This window comes from Dreissena polymorpha, chromosome 2 (assembly GCF_020536995.1).
Source record: "Dreissena polymorpha isolate Duluth1 chromosome 2, UMN_Dpol_1.0, whole genome shotgun sequence".
NCBI classification, from domain to species: Eukaryota; Metazoa; Mollusca; class Bivalvia; order Myida; family Dreissenidae; genus Dreissena; species Dreissena polymorpha.
This window is the reverse complement of record NC_068356.1, coordinates 24,049,739-24,066,535: the sequence shown is the minus strand read 5'-3', so window position 1 is coordinate 24,066,535 and position 16,797 is coordinate 24,049,739. Positions and strand designations below refer to the sequence as shown.

At 32.9% G+C, this 16,797-nt stretch overlaps 2 protein-coding genes across 4 annotated transcripts in view; one reads left to right on the top strand and one right to left on the bottom strand.

Moving 5' to 3' along the window:
- Positions 1-2,090: 2,090 nt before the first annotated feature.
- Positions 2,091-8,466, top strand: LOC127866251 (putative UDP-sugar transporter DDB_G0278631). 3 transcript variants are annotated; one of them, XR_008042922.1, is made up of 3 exons: positions 2,091-3,085; positions 3,605-5,234; positions 5,566-8,466. XR_008042922.1 is itself a non-coding variant. In XM_052406679.1 (2 exons), exons 1-2 carry the CDS (start codon positions 2,623-2,625, stop codon positions 4,228-4,230), a joined length of 1,089 nt encoding a protein of 362 aa, XP_052262639.1. In that variant the 5' UTR covers positions 2,091-2,622; the 3' UTR covers positions 4,231-8,466. The 3 variants fall into 3 exon arrangements, 1 of the variants encoding a protein (XP_052262639.1); XR_008042921.1 differs by having other exon boundaries at positions 3,605-5,400; XM_052406679.1 differs by having other exon boundaries at positions 3,605-8,466.
- A 291-nt stretch (positions 8,467-8,757) lies between these two features.
- The window catches only part of LOC127866253 (serine/threonine-protein kinase/endoribonuclease IRE1-like), a 45,514-nt gene continuing 37,474 nt past the window's right edge, over positions 8,758-16,797 (bottom strand). The window contains exons 18-20 of the mRNA XM_052406681.1: positions 16,566-16,689; positions 15,492-15,559; positions 8,758-14,724 (exon numbers count right to left, since the gene is read on the bottom strand). Coding sequence (XP_052262641.1) covers positions 14,530-14,724; positions 15,492-15,559; positions 16,566-16,689 — 387 coding nt within the window. The 3' untranslated portion in view covers positions 8,758-14,529. The remainder of the gene's footprint in view (positions 14,725-15,491; positions 15,560-16,565; positions 16,690-16,797) is intronic.

Here is a 16,797-nt window from a genome sequence, read left to right as displayed (position 1 = left end):
CTTTCCCTCAAAACAAAAGAGCAGCTATGTTTTATTGTCCCTGATAAACAAGGGGATTAACGCTCGCCAATCGAGACAAGCCTCTAGGCAATGTTTTCTTATCGCCTTGTACACACATCCCCGATCAGTCCCCCATTGTGATCATGGATGCTTCATCTATCGATGGTTGATGTAACATGTATTTTGATAAGAGCAGCGAATGGAAGTAACTGCTACAGGAGGTCGTAGACTATGGTCTGATTATTGCCGACGCAGGTTTTTTTTCCTTCTTTGAGAAGGCCCTAGACGTATTTTTCCCTTCTAAAAGTTTAATTGTTTTTTTTGGGGAATCCTTTTATTGGGAATTTTTAGGTCCCAATATATAATTTTTGCATTAAGAATAGTGCCCTGAATTTGAACCGGAACAAAAATACTGACAAAGGTATTAAAACTGAGTATTTATATTTTTTGAAAGGAAATCACTGAAAACGACTACGATGAGATAGTTAAGATGTTTGTTTAAAAGAAAAACAGATTCATAAATTTGCCGAGCAGCAGATAAAAATTTGGCAGAATTCAGTATTTAAAATAATCGAGTACCGATAATTGAGTAATATCAACCTATTAATGGCTCATTGGTAAAATAATGAAAATTGAAACAACAAATCGATCTCATTATATAAGTTAACCCGATCCAGTGTAGAAAAATATTGTATAATTAAATTATCTTTTTCCTTGAATTTGTTTGAAAACAGTAAAATATGTTAAATTCATTATTTAAGACTTTTATTATTTCCCCAAAAAATTAGGCGTTTCGCGCAATTTTTTTCCTCAAAAATGGCAAGGTCTTTCCAAAAAAAAATCAGAATAAAAAAAACTGTGAAGTTATTGATTTGTGAAAAAAATGGTGGAAGCAATACGAGAGTTGATGTGGATAATCGTCAGTTTAAACCTGTAAGTTTCGGAATTCTAAAGCTTTTAATATTGTTGTGAATTCACCCCAATGTTTAAAGCTTAAGACTTCCGAAATGTGCTGATTTACTTGTTATATTCCATTAATTCATATCACAAAATACGGTTTTTTATAAGCATTAAAATTCACCTTGCAAAGTGCCAAATTAAAAAAGGTATATATATCACAGGTATATATATAGTGAATAGTTGCATGTCAAAATGAGTTTTATCCATAACGAGTTGTTACACTGTCATGTAATAAATTTCATAAATCGGATTCTTTATGAATTTATGAGCATTTTCGAACATTCAATAATCTTTGTATAGAATGATAAAGCTCCCTGCTATGTCCCTTTGTATTGTGTCGTTACTTAATGTGTAATTGTTCCTTTTTATTAAAATGTACTTATAGTATATATTGGACATGTCCTCATTAATACGAATGAAGCTTAAATTAGGTATGTTAAGTGTTCGAGGTGATTCTTCGTCCTTTTAAAGTTAATAAGTTTTAGCCAAGGGACCATTCAAGCACCTCTTGTTGGTAATATTCGATATGTATAATTTTTTCTTTTTGTAAAGGCTTCACAAGTTAAGCGTTGAATTGACATGGGTCTAACCATTGCAGCGTTTTAGTTTTTACATGTAAGTAAATCAATATATTCGACGGATCTCGGCATAGCTCCGAACAGGGACGTATAAGAAACAGAGTTTGTTTGTTTAGGTCCGTGCTTCGAACAAAGAGTTATTCACTATTTCGTTTGAGTGCTGATTAAAGGACAGTATGTCGTCTGTAATTATTCATATTTGATTTAAAAGCATATCGGATTTCTAGTTCCATTAAAATATCAAACATTAAAAACACAATATGCATAGACATAATTAAATAAAATATGTATAGCATTTACATAATATAATTTGATGATCGCCGGGAAAATTAAAAGCGGATTAAGCACAGCTACAATATTTGTATATATAGTCTGTTTACACAAAATAAGATTAATTTTTATTAATACACTTACAAACCTAAAACGTCCGCATACAACAAAGCATTAAAATGTTTCAGCGTAATATATGGGTACTTGAAACCTTCCAGCCTTATATTATGTGCATTGTACAAATTAGTCGGGCTTTAGTACTCAACGACAACAACAATAATAACAACAACAACATTGCTAAACGTCAGACACTGTGACAGGTTTTCGATGTTAAATATATAAACAAAATAGTATAATATACTATTTCGTTTTGCCTGATTTTCACATATTTGAATCAGAGCGTGAACCTTAAATCAATATGCAGAAAAATTGTTTCTGTAAAAAAATATGTGTAAAAGAACTGTCAATATATCGGATATGTTTATGAAATGCTAACAGTTCGGACAACACATATGTTTCCGGTACCTTAGAAGATCTGATAGAACTGATATCGTTTTTTCTTCTTCTGGTACAACACTTCTTCGAAATAGAAGATTTTGTGCCTGTATGTTACATTGAATCTCAATTTTTGTAGGAATAGAGATTAGCTTCAAGAAACTTTAATTGCTTCGTGTGATAAGCATTTTAAACAAATATTTGGGTCAAATTGGCTTAACATGAATAATATTCTGGCCTTTATTTTTTTCAATTTATCCAGAGATCAAGGAAGTTCCCACTAATTTATAAAATACAAGGGATAATTAATTTAACAAAAATGACATTAACAGATCAGCATTCTGTATCAGGTAATGTGAAAGCCAACATTGCAGCTGTTTCTTCAGCAGTGCTCTATGGTGCATCCTCTGTTGCTATTGTCTATGTCAACAAGCTTTTAATGACTTCCTTCTCATTTGACTACCCAGTATTTATAATGGCTTCACAAATGACATTCACAATACTGCTGCTTGAACTTCTTAGTTTAATAAACATCATCAACATGCCAAAGTACACCTTGGAAAGAGCCAAGATGTTTGCACTGCCTGCATTGTTCTATGGAGTCAACTCTGTATTGGCCCTCAGTGCTCTCAGTAACATGAACCTTGCCATGTATGGAGTGCTGAAGCGCTGTGTCCCTGTAGTCACTCTGCTCATGTCAGTGGTTATTTTGAAGAATGGCTGGCCTTCCAGACTCACCATCCTATCCGTGCTAATGCTCACACTGGGCTGTGTTGTTGCAGGTAGATTTCAATGTAGCCAACAATATTGTACAATATTGTGCAACTTAGAATACTATTACATTTAATAAAATGTTGTGACTGCAAATAGAGTAGAATATAAAAAGAAATTTATAAACATTCGGATTTCAATTAGTACACAAATTTATGCATGAAGAATTTCATATAAATTAATGCATCATTTGTTACAGTAGTACATGTAGTAGTATTTCTTTTGACCTTGCAGTCAAGGATAACCCATGAAAGTGCAAGCACTTATTTCCAATGGGGTCCTTTGATTTTGCTGAAGAAACAGCAGGCAGAAAAGACAGTATTGAGATACAAGGAATCCGGGTGCGATACCCTAGCTCTTTGCAAATAGATCCCTTGAATCTTTTACGTGCTCATTGTACAGCACGCCAACGATTCACGCGAGAATTACCTTGGTTTCATACCAGTACATCTCTAGTTGGGTGGGAAACACTTAGAGCATTTCTGAAATTTTCACAAAACATGAAATATTATGGAAACCTCTTTTTCTAGGTTATGGAGATTTGAAGTTCAACATGCTGGCGTACACATGTGGAGCCTTGAGTAACGTCACACAGGCCGCATACCTCCTCCTGGTGCAGCGACTCACCAAAGGCAAGCTGACCACTGTGGAGTCTCTGCAGCTCAACAGTATCAACACTCTGCCATTCTTGATATTGATATGTGTAACAAACGGAGAGGTGTTAAAAATTAGGACGTTTGAGCAATATCACTTGATATCATTCATTGCAGTTTTCATTTTAGCCATAAGTCTTGGATGCTTGTTAAACTACTCATTGTTTTTATGCACCAGTCTGAATTCTGCACTGACGACCAGCATTGTAGGTGGCATAAAGGCGCTTGCTCAAACATTGTTGGGAGTTTTTACGTTTGGAGGGGTGAGTCACAACCTGCCCACTTTTGCAGGTCTCTCCATGAGCATGCTAGGTGCTGTATTCTATTTGTACGCAAAGTACACAGAACACAAAACAAAACATTTGGTAGATTTGAAAAAAGTCATGACATTTTCCGCTTTTGAAGAATTAAAAGATGACAAGGAGTTAAATGAGATGGAAATAAAGATAAATGGGGTTACCAATCAAGCTGTATTTGTTGAGATGGACAAGAGAGCTACTTAATACTATGTGGGCTTGCATTGTTCGCTGAAAAATATGTTGAAGGAATTTATTGTACAATGCCTACCAAAATAAAAGCATTTCCATAAGCAGCAGAGCTGTTATTATTGACAGAAAGATTGTGATAGGATGAGACAAAAAGTATTATTGAGCTACTTTTCAATGTTCAGTTATTATATGTGCCTTTATGTAGTGTTTAGTTTTACACAATAAATAAAATCAATTGATTTTGATTTCCAGGTTATGAAAGTTTAATGACTTTTTTCCTTTATATTGATTATCCTTTTTATCAATCAAAGAAAATTTCAAAATTATTATTACTTTACTTCATTGGTCAGCAAATATAGCATCTTTATATATGCATTGAAAATTATGTAACATTCCATTTACCATTAAATGTAGCGGGATTTTGGGGATAATTGATTGCACATGTACATGTATTGTTTTCATGGGAGTTTGCACCAATATCGTGGGGACTTATCAGTCAACATATTTATTGTGGGTTGTATTTTGTATGTTGATTTGGGGTGATTAAACCATATCGTTATATTATTTCACATTGTATGCACTCTCATATATCTTTCAAAAGTATATTTATTTTTTTTATTTCGAGTTAAATTTGTTCAGTGGTATCTGAAAACAGAAATCTATATGTCTAAAAATAAAGTTCAAAAGTACACTTCCTTTAAAGTTAGTTAAGTTAAACCAGTTCATTTAATTCTTACAAAATAGGTATTTTAAACATACATTGATTCTGAATAGACATCTTTTATGCTCCCTTTCGAAGAGTCCGTATTTCTGTCTGTCTGTGTGTCCATCTTTCCGTCACACTTTGTGTTTAGGTTTCTAAAAATGCGCATAACTTCTATGTCCCTTGAGATGTAACCTTCATATTTGGTATGCATGTGTATATGGACAAGGCCTTTCCATACGCACACAATTTTTTACCCATGTGACTTTGACCTTGAACTTGGGGTCCGCGTTTAGGTTTCGAAATCTGCGTTTAGGTTTCGAAAAATGCTCATAACTTCTATGTCCCTTGAGATATAACCTTCATCATTTGGTATGCATGTGTATATGGACAAGGCCTTTCCATACGCATAAAAAATTTTACCCCTGTGACCTTGACCTTGAACTTAGAGTCCACGTTTAGGTTTCGAAATCTGCGTTTAGGTTTCGAAAAATGCTCACAACTTTTATGTCCTTTAAGATATAACAGACATATTTGGTATGCATGTGTATATAAACAAGGCCTTTCCATATGAACAAAAATTTTGATCCCTGTGACCTTGACCTTGAACTTAGGGTCCGCGTTTAGGTTTCGAAATCTGCATTTAGGTTTTGAAAAATGCTCATAACTTCCATGTCCCTTGAGATATAACCTTCATATTTGGTATGCATGTGTATATGGACAAGGCCTTTCCATACGCACACAAATTTTGACCCCTGTGACCTTACCCTTGAACTCAGGGTCAGCATTAAGTTTCGAAATCTGCGTTTAGGTTTCGAAAAAAGGTCATAACTTCTATCAAGCGTTTATAGGGGGCATAAGTCATTCTATGGTGACGGCTCTTGTTTGGTTCAATATTGATTTTCTATCTTGTTTTATAGAGAAAAAAACTGTATATTTGAAGGTACAAGCATGGTGCAAGCTTTTGCAGAGCAACATTATTTACTAAGTTTGGTTAACAATGTTGTTTTTGCTGAATAAAAAATTGTTCATACATCAAAATATAAAAGAAAAATGTGCATACATGTATCTGTTGGTTGTGTGCATTATTGCAGATGTTAACTATTTAAGTTTCACCTGGCTTAATGGCCAGATATATGTTTGTTATAGTTTTTTTGGGTTAAAATATATGTTTGTTACAGTTTTTTGGGTTAAAATATATGTTTGTTATAGGTTTTTGGTTAAAGAGATTTGCTTTATATTTTACATTCTAGAGAGGTATGATAAATATGCTGTTAATAAATCAAAGCACTCACTTGTGACATTGTTATTAAATACAGTTTTGTGTGTGTGTTTTTTTTCACACCATATTTTATTAAACAAGATAAAGAATTTTTTCGGTAATCAAGCCATTTTATCCCATGCTATAACTATTTTTTCAAAATTTCCAAAAAACAATAGCAAGCAGCTACATTATAAGTTGTTTATTGACGCGACGTCTTTTGAAGTTGACAATGTCATTTCACCAGGTTGTAAAAGGTCAGTCCAGAAAAGTTTGCCAATAAAAACACTTAAATGTTATAGAAAACATGTTTATGGTTAAAATAATTGTAATTGTTATATTACATGGGAAACAATGTATAGTTCTAGTATTTGATTATAGAGTAGATGTCAGTTTTTACACATATATTAATTTGATTTATCAGTATTAAGTCAAAACATTTACATTCAAGGTTGCTATTTATGTTATGTGTTCTCATCGATTAGAATCTACATTCTATGAAGTTCTACATTTGTATCAGTAACATGCATATTGCAATCAGCATTTACATAAACATCCAATGGTGTTATACATTTATTGCACTTTTATGCTCAACGAAATCCACATTTATGTTCAATGAGATTACATAATAACTGTTCATGTTCTCAATTGAAGTTTTTATCTATGATCAGTTGATCTGTGATACATTATTCAGATGTTTCTGTTGTTATGAATATATATATTCCAAAGTTATTTAAACATTAAATTTTACCATTGTTGTATAGATCTCATGTAAAGTAATTTAATGGTTCATGCAATTTCTGCATGTATTTATTGCACATATTGAAATTATTTACATGTATGTGGGCAATATTCGTTCTTGACTAATTTTATCAAGCTTGTTTTTGTGTTCAGCTTTGCTGAATCTATATTAGTGTAAGAGTAATTTTGAATTATGTTTTGTATCAGTCACATTCCAGCGAGACATGTTGTGGACTTAGTGTATTGCACATTTGCATCTGTCCATATGTTCCATTAGGAGCCCTTTTTTTCATATAAATAATGAAATAACTTTAAATTGTCACCATCATAAGATGATAATTTATGTGCTCAATGAACGGTCAAGGTCACAATTTAAGGCAAACTAATTGCCACGTTTTTGTTAGCTCTTAAACTGTGTATTATTTAGATAATGTTGTAAAATTCTAAGCAGAAATGTTAAAAATAATATGACAATATGGCTTGATTGGTCATTGTCGTCTTGGGTACTACTTAAATGTACCCCAGATACTCTTAAGTATACTTAAATGTACCCCGGGTATCGAAAATATGCTGAAATGTACCCCGGAAATCTAACGCTAAATTGGTCGTTGTCGGCTTTTTATCTCAAATTAATTATGTTCATTTCGTTTTTCATAAAGTGTTTTACAACATCTGGTTTTGGGTGGGAATAACACTCCGGTACAGTCTAAGTTGGCCGGGTACGTTTTAGTATATTTTCCATACCTGGGGTCCATTAAAGTATACTTAATAGCACCTGGGGTACATTTAAGTAGTACTTGAGCCGACAATGACCAATCAAGGGACAATGTGCAACACCTAAGATCCAGGTCTGTAATTCAAAGGTCAAGTTCACACTTCAATGATAAAAATGTTTGCTTATTGCGTTCATCATTTTTCCACCACCTTCAAAGAAGAGGTTTTTATTATTTTCTTGATATTTGTAGGTCTGTTCTCATGGAACTGTAGTCACATTTTGTGACTAATGGTGTCTCTTGTAACTTTCCACACATCACAAAAAATATGATTTTTTAATGCCTTTACCGGTAATTGAATTTCATTTCAATAGTTTCCTGTATAAACATTAAAAGAACCAAGTTCTGCCTTTACAAGTATATGTTTATACTGGTCAATTTAGAAATGTTTAGTGTCAGTGATAATACATGCGAAAATTCAACTTTCATTTCGTTTTTGTGAATATGTTTTGTGCATGCTATTGTTGTCATAGCAACTTAAAATAAAGAAACAATATTATTTCATAAACGTTACTTCAGAAATAAAAACAACAACATATGTTTAATAAACAGTCCATTTTGGTCGTTTTTATAAATTTTGTGATGGATATTTTTCTTTCATGAAATTGGACAATTCATGAAATGTCTTCATCAAAGCATGTTTATTTATAATGCACATACATTAATGTTTTATTTCACACATGTATTACTTTAATTATGGATTTCATTGTAAATAAGGTTGGGTGAAAAGAGACAAACGTATCTGTGTTTTTGGTTTCTACTTTAATTGCAAATCCAATTAATTTTGTTTAGATTTTTAACTTGTGTTATTTAAGTTGGTATTAAATAATGAAAACTTTTGTGTACATGTCTTTTTCTAGTTTTAAATACTCAGTTTATATTTCTTAATATTTTAATATCAAGCTGAACATTTTACAGTTAAGCAAATACCAGTTGTGGTAAAACATAAATAAATAAGAATAAAAATCCTATAATTTTTAGGCTAACCTGGGCCAAATTTGCTATAAAAAAAGGGATAGCTGTTGTTCTTCTTTTTTTTTGTTCCAGAAAATAACACATTCATAATCATTTTGGAAATTTATTTTCTCATTCAGTGGTGAAATATATACATATGCATATGCATGACATATAGAGCATACATTTACTCAAAAGGCATATCCGAAGAAATATCATTTTCCTTCCTTGTCTGAAAGACTGGACATATCCATATAAACAATGCTGATTTCAAAAGGTTCACATTGTAAGTATAACATGCGATAGCTATTTCCAGTGTTTTCTGTAAAGTTTATCAATTGCTAATATTAAGTTCCCAACCTAATGGAATCGTTTTGTAAAATAAATAAACGAAAGAAAACCATGATTAGTGATGTTTCTAAGTTCAATATTGTAGAACAGAAACATCATTGTTGCTGAAACAGAATCATAAATCATAATGTCCACTTAAATACATCAAAGTTAATGGGCCTTAACAAAAATATCAATCGATAGTTTCATAAATATCTTTAATCACTGTCTTATGTGAAATTGGATAGAGACATCAAACTTAGACTTGACAGTCTGTCTATATTTTCAGTATAATACAAACTTTTCCATGATTTGTTGATTAAAAGTGTTTTATATCATTTTAAGCGTATTTGTAACTGTGCTCATGCTTACATCAACCACTTTTCATGATATTTAAATCCAAACAAGATTACAGTTTTTCAGATAAAATAAATTTAAATGATGCAATTATGTACGCAGTTGTCAATTTGTCATAATTAATAATAACAAGATTTTATATATTTTTAAGATTTGCTGGAAAATCATATGCCTAGAATGCACATGTTGTGGTTAACCAGCACTTTGTGGCCATTAAAGTGATGGAATTTTTGCTCAATCATCAAAAAAAAACTTTTTTGAAATGAAATGGTTTAGTGATGGTTATATTAAAACAATATTTGAATAAATAATCTGATTTAAAACACCCCAATATGTTACTCGGTCATTCAACCAATAATTTAATGCAATAAAACGCAGACAATTTACTACCGAATGATGGCGTTCTTATTAAATGTAATCATTTCTTGTATTTGTGTGACAATGTCGATTATTTCCTTTAAAAATATGTGAACAATGCTTATATCGTATAATTCATGACAAAGTAAATTTGATCATACAATTTAAGATTCTATTTTCAATTCATTTACAAACAATCTTAACCAGTGCATGTACAGGAACACATGTTTTTAATTTGTTCAAACTAAAGACGTATACAATAATGAAATCATCGTGCTGATCAAACAACCTATTTTATTGAAAAAAAAAAAGATTATACAACTAACTTTTAACACTAAGGTTGTGTATATTTCAAACAAATTCGTTAAGTTTTTCCACAGTCTTTTGTTTTTTCAACATCATAGGTTCCAGCACAAACAAAGTGAACGTACATTTCTGAAGTAAACACTTTTCACCTACCAAATTAGTTCAGCCAATCAGAGCACACCAAATTATGGTCAGCTTCCAGACTATTCAGATAGGCAGGGTCGGATGCAATAATATAACAAATAATTGGTACACTCTATATAGCAACAAAATTCGATTTGTTTGTAATATGTCAAAAGCACATTGTAAAGTGTGTTTTATGCAACCATATGTGCATTTGACAACTAAATTGAATGGTCATGTGCAACAATCGTAGATAATATGCTCAATATAAGAGTGACATGGCGTATTCTAAGACAGAGGCCTTATTCAAAATTCACATGATTGTGTGATTTTAAATGTAACATTTACTATGCCACTGAACCATGAAGGTAGTCAAGTTTAACAGCCTTTTTTATCAAAAGAACACTTAGAAACAAGGACAATAAAAACATTTGGAATGTATAGACCATACAGTCAAATGAGTTGTGCATGAAAATTATGCATTTTTATAATAGACATATACAGGAATAAAGGCATTGGCAAAACATGACATTTGATCATCGTTTTTTTTTCAAAAGCTATTAAAACCTCATGATAAGATAACATTCCAAATACAACATTTTTTCCAGCACCTACTAAATCTCTGGTGTAACCATAGAAATACTTACTACAAAATCTCTGGTGTAATGATAGCAAATACATAGGTTTTTAATAGTAAGAAAGCAATCCTTTTGATCAAGCTGTTTTCTATACGTGTCACTCAACATTTATGAGAAAACAAGAGCTGTCACCATAGGATGACTTATGCCCCCTATAAACGCTTCACAGAAGTTATGAGCTTTTTTCGAAACCTAAACGCAGATTTCGAAACCTAAACGCGGACCCTAAGTTCAAGGTCACGGATCAAAATTTGTGTGTGTATGGAAAAGCCTTGTCTATATACACATGCATGCCAAATATGAAATTGCTATCTGAAGCGACAAAGAAGTTATGAGCATTTTTCGAAACCTATACGCAAAGTGTGACGGACAGACTGATGGACAGACGGATGGACGGACGGACAGTTCGATCACTATATGCCCACCTTTGGGGGCATAAAAATACCACATGTTTTGGAACCATGAAGAATGATCATTCAAATTTACTTTTAAAAGTGTTCATAGGAAAAGTGTAAAAACTAATACATGTATATAATAGAATCCATAAAAATTGCTTAGGGCACTACAGTTTTTCAATTGTAAAGAAAACAAACTGTTCATCGAACTAAAACTAAACATTATTCAGTAACATTTGTATTAATTGGAGCAATGTAACTCAATATTATGGTATAGAAAAAAGGTGGCTTTACTTAAATTAAGAGGACACTTTTTTCTTGAAAATAGTTCAGAAATAAAAAACAAAATAATTAAAACAAGTATTGCACAAAGAGCAACAAATTAAAGAAAACTACACAAGCACAATTATAATACAGGAATGTTCAATAAATACATAATCTGTGGGGCATGATTTGTACATAAAACATAACTTATAAAATGATCCATTTAATACAGGTAACAATAATGTATTGTGTCAAAGAAAAAATTAAACAACACTGAAACTTGTTATGTACAAAAGATTGATCAAGTAGCAGAAACAGGACTGTCTACATTGATGTTTGAAAACAAGCGCTCACCTGAGTTCAAGGACATCAATCTCTGAAGACTTGACCCGGTGATCTACTTTTTGACCCCACTGGACCCAGATTCACAAATGGCCTTGATATTGTCAAGATAATCATTCTTACCAAGTTTCAAGAAGATTGAGTCACAAATGCTGCCTCCGGAGTGGTAGTACGTTTTAATAACCTCTGACCTGATGATATAGTTTTTGAAGCACCTGACCCAGATTCATTCTAGAGCAATACAGTTTGTCAAACAGTTCCGGATAATCAGCAGTTCTGATTAATTTGTATTTAATTTTCTATAATGCCCCAAAAAACAAAATGATAAGTGTCTACGGTATACATAAGGTAAAGGAATAAATTAACAAAGTTTTAGCAAGAAAGCTTTTGTATTATGCTTACAGGGGGTATAAATGCAGCAAACAGTTAACCGGAACAGATTGAATCAGTTATGTTTTGAAATGTGCTTATGGATATAGAAGGCTTTATTATTTTCAAATAAACTTTTTGCTGATTGAAAACAAATGTAATGACAATGTTTTGAAATACTAATTCTGTAAGTTGAATGTTTTTTTATAATTTTCCGAAGGTTGAACTTTAATTGGCTATTTTTGACAAAAACTGCATATGCCATCTGGCCTCAACTGTTATCATACAAAATAAATTTTACCCTTTATTTTTACATCTTCTCACATTGAAACTAAATCCCGAAAGAAATTATCGTGGTTAAAAGATTTAACTTTATTGCCGCGTTATTCTAAACTGGTTGACAGACTGTATCTTATCAAGATTAACATTCTGACCAAGTTTCATAAAAATTGGATGGAAATGTGGTCTCTAGGCTAGAAATGAGCTGAATGTTGATGAAACATAAGATGTATGACAACAGATGCCAGCCAATGACCACAATAGCTCACCATTGGCACTTTGTGCTCAATTGAGCTAACAAATGATGATTTTTAGCTCACCACAGCACAACATGCACAATGGTGAGCTTTTGTGACCGCCTTTTGTCAGTCGTCTGTGATCATGATTTGAATTGGTAACACTCTAGAGGCAACATTTATTTCCAATCTTCATGAAACTTGGTCACAAGACTTTTCCAAAGGAAATCTAGGGCAAGTTCGAAAAGGGTTCCGTTTGGTTGAAAAACATTACCACCAGGGGTGGGGCGTTTTTCCTTATATGGCTCTAGTAAAACCTTGTTAACACTATAGATGCCACATGTATTTCAGCTCTTCATGAAACTTGGTCAGAAGATTTGTCCCAATGATATATTGAACGTGTTCGAAAATAGTTCCAGTTGGTTTAAAAACAGGATGCAGGAAATTTCGCCTTATATGACTTAAGTAAAACCTTGTTAATACTTTAGTCACATTTATAGTCCAATCGTCATGAAACTTGGTTAGACCATTTGTTCTAATGATATCTTGGGCTGCACAGAACAGATAAGTTCCCTTGTATCTCAGGTGAGCGACTTTGGGCCTTTCAGGCCACCTTGTTCATTAATGGTTATGAGGGGCTTACAAAATAAATAGTATTAATTGATTTAGTGTTATCCAGTATTAACCAGCAACACTGACAGTGAAGTGTGTTAAGACTATTAAAATGCACACTCCTAAACCAAATCATCATAATTATTTTTGTCTTTACCCTACACTGTAGTACAAAAATAGTTTGTTCAGAACGTCAATAATAATTCTGAACATATATCACTCTTTTTTCCAATAAAACAGAATTTTCAACCATACATGTACTTATCACAGAAAATTCTCTAACTGTATAAGGCACACGTACAACTGTATAGTCTGCAGTCACAAAACTCCTACTTGAAAACAAGGCTTGCATTACAGGCCCCTACCTGCCCAGTAAAATCCCCTACCAATTAAAAATGTGCATAACAATCACATTGCCCTTTGTCTGTACACATTTAATGATTCAGTCAAGAAAACAAAGCAATATGATATTAGGTAGTTTTTGTTTCACATTCACCAGACAATGTTGAAGAAAATGTTGTGCATATTACCGTCACATAGCTTTTTAATGTATGTACATGTACTGAGTTTCATGATAAAATCATATGTACCTTTTGGAAAAAAAGAATTAATTTGTATACTGGTAGTTCGGTATTTAGTAAGTCATCTGACATTTGTTGCAGAAAGAAGGTTTGCAGGGTCAAGTTATACTGTATGATACATACTCTATTAGTTGTTTCAGATTTTGTGGACTGATATACAGACGGATGGATCAACAGATCATTATTGACAAACTGACATACAGTAAACCTAAAGCTAAAGGCGCATACCATTTTTCATGATAATATCTTACAATATTTTTTAGTTATTACAATTTAAAGTTTTGTTCTATTACATTTACTTCTACCTGACCTTTGGCTGTTAATGACACAAATGTTCCCCTAACTCAACATTGTATTAAGCTAAATTTACAATCAAATACAATTTTCTGTAGCCAACAGTGCTAATTTGTAGACATTGGCTTATTTGGCAAATGGCAGTATAATTTTCATCATGCATGATTTTCACATTGCCAATTATAAGAATACCAAAATTCAGTAGTTTTGGAGGAATCGCAGAAACACATTTAGTGGACGGACATATAGACAGATTGATGGACAAACGGTTAAGCTGACAGACATGACAGAGGATAAACTTATAGTCCACTGAAACAGGTGGAGGACTAACCAGAAAATATTGTTTGCAGCCTTCAAAGAAAACACGTTCTACCACACAAGCCTTGCTGAAAGTTGTGTTCATCTCACACCAGAGCAGTCCTTACTGTCGTCATAGTATTGGTGAAAGACACGTTCGTGGGCACAGCAGGCCAGGGCCTTGTAGGTATGGATGAGAAGGTGAGGGAAGCGTGCATTGAAGTACTGGACAAACTGGTCAGGTATGGTGCCCAGTGAGGCCTTCACATCCTCGGGCAGCTCGCGATAGTGGTGTTTCTGAGGTCAATAGACATAACATGAACAAGAGATGATCAATACTCAAACAACCAATTATTAGTAAATTAGTAAGCTCCCAACTTACGTGAATGTGTAAGATTTCAATCCTATACAGCGTATGGTCAATTATATTGGCTGGAACAGGTTGGCGGAAGGGCAGTATACTCGTCAATCCGTATACGTGGGATATTTCAAGTCAACCTCTAAACTTTGTCTTTCATTATGGAATTTCAGAATAAATTAGCAAATTGATCATTTTAAGATGATGTTTTGCTTACAAAACCATGCCTCTCGATTAAACGTCCAGTTCACAGAGGACACTTGTCCATGTACAGCTAACAACTTTCTCACCCAATTATGGGATTTTGAAATAAATTATCATATCTAGACCACATGTTCCATGTTACAACTATGAATCTAGCGTCAAGGTGAATGTTTTTTTTTCCTAACGGGGTATATTCCTCATATGGATATAGTAAATATATAGTATATATAGTATAAGTATATTGTTTCTCTGGAAAATAACTTTGTTTTTATGAGATTTCAAAATAAATAAAAGCTGCAAACCATTATAACCTAGCAACTAAAAAGGGGAGCCATAAATACGATTCATATGGAAATGTCATACTTTGCTTAAAGCATGTTTGACAATTAAATGCAATACTTCTGCTCATATTCATTTTTCAGGCATTAAACGCTAATTGTAATGCTACGAAGATAAGTTTCTAGACTAATTTGAAGATTTAAAAATACTATATGGCTAATACCTTGTTTCTCATGGCTCGTAAAAGGTCCTTGACATTGTTCCCTTTGTAAGTTCTAAACTTCCTCAGATCTGCATGAGAACAAAATAAAAAAATCATGAAAAAATATACAAGAATTAAATACACTTCACGAAGTCTTTTAAACTGCAAAATATCTGTACAAGTTAAATAGGCTTGTTGACTTCCATCAATATTCCATCTGATAATCTTTAATGTGAGAAGTACAAAATATGTTATGTCCTGGTGTTCCATCAATAAGAATAGCTTTTATCGTTTGTTTTATTGTTTTTTAAGATTATCCATGATGTTCTTAATAATATATTTCCCTTAATTATACTCCCGTTTTAATATTATGAAGTAAATAGGGCAAAGATTGGCAATCTGGTAAATACCCAAACATTTAAGTGTATTGTATAGCAAACATCAATTGTTAAAAGCCAATTTGGGTGCAAAATATTTTGTAATCTGCACAATTGTGAAAAAAACAAGGCTATTGTCAAGCAATATGGTCCCCTACCGGTTCCACCATTGTCAGAAAATCCACCATTTTCAGATTTTTTTTTAGCCATAGCAACCACAATTTTTGACGTAGGAACAAAATGAAATGACGTGCATAATGTCCATATTGCCATCTATCCATGTTGCAAGTTTCATGAAAAAATATTAAGAACTTTTAAAGTCATCGCAGGATCTAGAAAACCACCATTGTCAGCAGTACTCCTAGTCTATTTGTTACCATAGCAACTAGAATTTTTGACGTAGGAACAAAATGAAATGACGTGCATAATGTCCATATTGCCATCTATCCATGTTTCAAGTTTCATGAAAAAATATGAAGAACTTTTAAAGTTATCGCAGGATCCAGAAAAGTGTGACGGACAGACAGAATGACAGACTGACAGACGGAATGCAAACCATAAGTCCCCTCCGGTAAAACCGGTAGGGGACAACAAAGACCAAGAGGTATTTTTTAACCAGAAATGTTCCCCCATTTATAGCAAATAGATCAGAAATAAGTTTTTTTCTAAAAGTATATTTTCAGAATCACATTGCATGCTCAATTTCTGACAAACCTACCATTTTGCAGTTCCATGGAGACGTGTTTTCTCCAGTCCCCCTTGACAACGCGGTCTCCGCCCCACTCCAGTTGCTTGACAACCAGACTCTCCTCTGTCTCCTTCTCAATACGGTCACTAACATCCTTGGGAATTACATGGCACAAGTCTTTGTTTAAGTTTATGACAAACAATAGCAGATGCTATTTTCCCTGGGTTATGCGGTATTATATACAAAATTATTAAAAATGACA

What these genes read in the sequence shown, in the direction of transcription:
- LOC127866251 (XM_052406679.1), top strand. Translation starts at nt 2,623, where the DNA reads ATGACATTAACAGATCAGCATTCTGTATCAGGTAATGTGAAAGCCAAC. An exon ending in ACTGGGCTGTGTTGTTGCAG is followed by an intron (nt 3,086 to 3,604) that starts GTAGATTTCAAT and finishes CTCTTTTTCTAG; the next exon opens with GTTATGGAGATTTGAAGTTC.